Source organism: Agrilus planipennis, unplaced genomic scaffold (genome assembly GCF_000699045.2).
Source record: "Agrilus planipennis isolate EAB-ADULT unplaced genomic scaffold, Apla_2.0 scaffold124, whole genome shotgun sequence".
Classification (NCBI taxonomy): Eukaryota; Metazoa; Arthropoda; class Insecta; order Coleoptera; family Buprestidae; genus Agrilus; species Agrilus planipennis.
The window spans coordinates 300,767-304,098 of NW_020438950.1; the positions used below are offsets into that span (position 1 = coordinate 300,767).

At 34.3% G+C, this 3,332-nt stretch overlaps 1 protein-coding gene across 2 annotated transcripts in view; it reads right to left on the bottom strand.

The window, feature by feature from the left end:
- LOC108735006 overlaps positions 1-3,332 on the bottom strand; it is a 10,052-nt gene that overhangs the window by 1,832 nt on the left and 4,888 nt on the right. For both annotated transcript variants that reach the window (XM_025974774.1, XM_025974775.1), the window contains 2 exons: positions 2,753-2,966; positions 601-819 (listed from right to left, as the gene is read on the bottom strand). In XM_025974774.1, the coding sequence (XP_025830559.1) occupies positions 601-819; positions 2,753-2,966 (433 nt within the window). The remainder of the gene's footprint in view (positions 1-600; positions 820-2,752; positions 2,967-3,332) is intronic.

Genomic DNA, 3,332 nt, shown 5'->3' on the forward strand with positions numbered 1-3,332 from the left:
TTTTTTTTCCAATGTACATAGTTTTTACAAGTATGAATGTGCTTTGAGCAATTGTTTTACAACTTTTATTTACAACTTTTAAACATCATTAAAATTTTTGTAACTCTAGCTTCAATTCGACAATATATCACTGAACATATATTTAATATCGTTGCTATAAACAATTGACACCACATCCACTTTTCACTGCACTTCATACTTGACGAAAACATGTAAATGTATTATTGTATAGCAGCTGTCCACGCGGACGCAACGCTCACTCAAGTAGGAGAAAGACAGATGTTGAACGCTGCCGAACGCGGAGGCCGATTGTGCCTCTTTGTCGCTCCCCCGATAGCCACATTTACTTCATATTTACGAAAAATTTACTATTCGTATCATCATGACATGTGTAAAGGTTGCTCACCTTGTTAACGTAAAAATTTGTAACATATTGTCTGCATTTCATGAGTCAAACGAATACTAAACACGAAGACAACTTTTCGTAAATTGAATTACTTTCGTAATTTACGTAAAATAGACATACCATTTAAGACATTGAAATGAAGAAACCTATGAGGCNCGAAAAATAATCCTGATAGAAAAATAAAATTAATTTACCTGGTACATTTGTTTTGTTGCTTATCGTTTAAAATGTTAATTAATAAAATACAGTGTCGTTCGTTGTAATGAATATCTTCTAATCGAAAATTTAAACCGTTCCGTATTTCAAATTTAGTATCCAAGAATGTTACAGAAGGATGTTCGTAACGAAAGTGATCGTAGAATGTCGTCACAGCTATAGTTTTATTGCAACTGAAGTATGGACAACACACCGGTCTAAAAATGCAAACAGTTTATATTAGTTTTTTATTTTCTTATCAAGAAGACTGGAAACTTTAGCGGTGTTGTAGAACACACTAAATATCTAAACAGACAAAATAGGACACTAAACCTTCGAAATGCATTTCGATAACAAAGTTATCCTCTTCAAGAACTGTTAATAAAAAGTACTTTGGATGTTTAATGTTGTGTTTTGGCGTAGAAATCTGAGCTATTTGGTGTATTTTAGAGCACTCTATATAGCTGAAACCCCAACGCTTAAACTCCAACACTAAACGTTCGAATTACATTTCGATAACAAAGTTATCCTCTTCAAGGACTGTTAATGAAAAGTACTTCGGATGTTTAATGATGTGTTTTAGCGTAGAGATCTGAGCTATTTGGTGTATTTTAGAGCACTCTATATAGCTGAAACCCCAACGCTTAAACTTCAACACTAAATGTTCGAATTACATTTAGGTATCAAAGTTTCCTTTTTTGGAGACTGATACTAAAAGTTCAGTGTTGTGTTTTGACACTGGGGATTGAATTACTTAGTGTACTGAATAGCCGAAATCTCAATGCTTAAACACTGAAATATTTTTTACTTTTCAGGAACCGATCTGGAATAGTTTAGTGTCGGCTTTTTGCGCTGGAGTTTGAACTGTTCGAAGTGTATTTTACAACACTTTAAGTAGTTGAAACCATAACTCTTAAACCCCAACACTAAACGTCCGAATTACATTTCGGTATCAATGTTTCCTTTTTTGGAGACTGATACTAAAAGTTCAGTGTTGTGTTTTGACACTGGGGATTGAACTACTTAGTGTATTCTACGGCACTCTGAATAGCCGAAATCTCAATGCTTAAACCCTGAAATATTTTTTACTTTTCAGGAACCGATCTGGAATAGTTTAGTGTCGGGTTTTTGCGCTGTAGTTTGAACTGTTCGAAGTGTATTTTACAACACTTTAAGCAGTTGAAACTACAACGCTTAAACCCCAACACTAAACGTCCGAATTACTTTTCGGTATCAATGTTTCTCTTTTCAGAAACTAACACCAAAAAGTTTAGTGTTGTTTTTTTTTGTTGGGTTTTGAGTATTTAGTGTATTCTACAACACTCTATACAACTGAAACCACAACGCTTAAACCCCAACATTAAAGTCCGAATTACTTTTTGGTAACAAAGTGTCCCTATTCACAAAGTGATATTAACAAGTTTAGTGTTAGCATTTGAGCTACTTGTGTGTTCTGCAACATTTTAAACGGCTGAAATTCCAACGTTTAAACTCGAGCACTAAACGTTCAAATTACTTTTCGGTAACGAAGTTTCACTATTCAGAAAGTGACAACGACAAATTTAGTGTTTTAGCGTTAGCGTTTGAACTACTTAGTGTGTTCTGCAACATTTTAAACAGCTGAAACCCAAACACTAAACGAACGAATTACTTTTCGGTATCAATTATTCCCTTTTCAGAGACTAATACCAAAAAGTTTAGTGTTGTACCTTTTCACTGGGGTTTTAGCTATTTAGTGTATTCTGCAACACCTTACACAGCTGAAATCCTAACTCTTAAACCTCAACATTAAACATGCGGATTATTTTTCAAGTTTGTATTGTGTTTTAGCGTTAGTGTTTGAACTATTTAGTCTGTTTTGTAACATTTTAAACAGCTAAAACCCCAACGCTTAAACCCCAACACTAAACGTCGAATTACTTTCAATAACAAAGTTTCCTTTTTCAGAAAATGATACCCTACTCCCAGAAAGAACGATATAAATAAGGTACTTGTAGTATCAGACCTTATGAAATACTGTTAATGTAATCTAAATGTAATCTGATGTATCCATTATGAAAATAATTATAGAAGTACACAAAATATTTGAATCTTCAATAATTTTTGGCTTTCTGTAATTTTCATTTAAACGTGTAAAATAATAATGATTACTTTCGACTTAACGAGGTCAAGCTTTGCTGACTGTCGCCCATTCGACCCAGAGAACTAATACTAGTCTTGGGATCATCTAAAATCTTTTTACATAATGATATTTCCCAAGGGCAGGGAAACATTTTTTTCAAGCCCGTCAAACAATCTTCTGACGGCTTAGAGACCTTGCTCATCCAGCAGTTGCAATGCTTGTAGGGGCATTTTCTTTCCTTTCCTACAGGAAAACAGTTCAACTTCATAAGACGATTTCGTAAGTAGTCCTTAGTTCTACACTTAAAGAAGTTTGTGATAATCTAACCGTCGAGACTTTGTATACATGTTCTTTATGTCAAGTCGAACAACTTTTTCTACTTGCGAAAACTAGACGCAGGGGTGTTTTCTTTAGGGAACCTCGCAAACTCATTCATTTTGTGTTAAAAAATTTTAATGACCTAAACAAGAAGTGGTGTTATAGGCGGATGATGAGGATATCGTGGGTAGAAAAGGTTAGAAATGAAGAGGTATTGGAAAGAATAGGAGAACAGAGGACTCTATGGAAGTCAATAAAAAATAGGCGAGATAGGTTGGTAGGACACCTTCT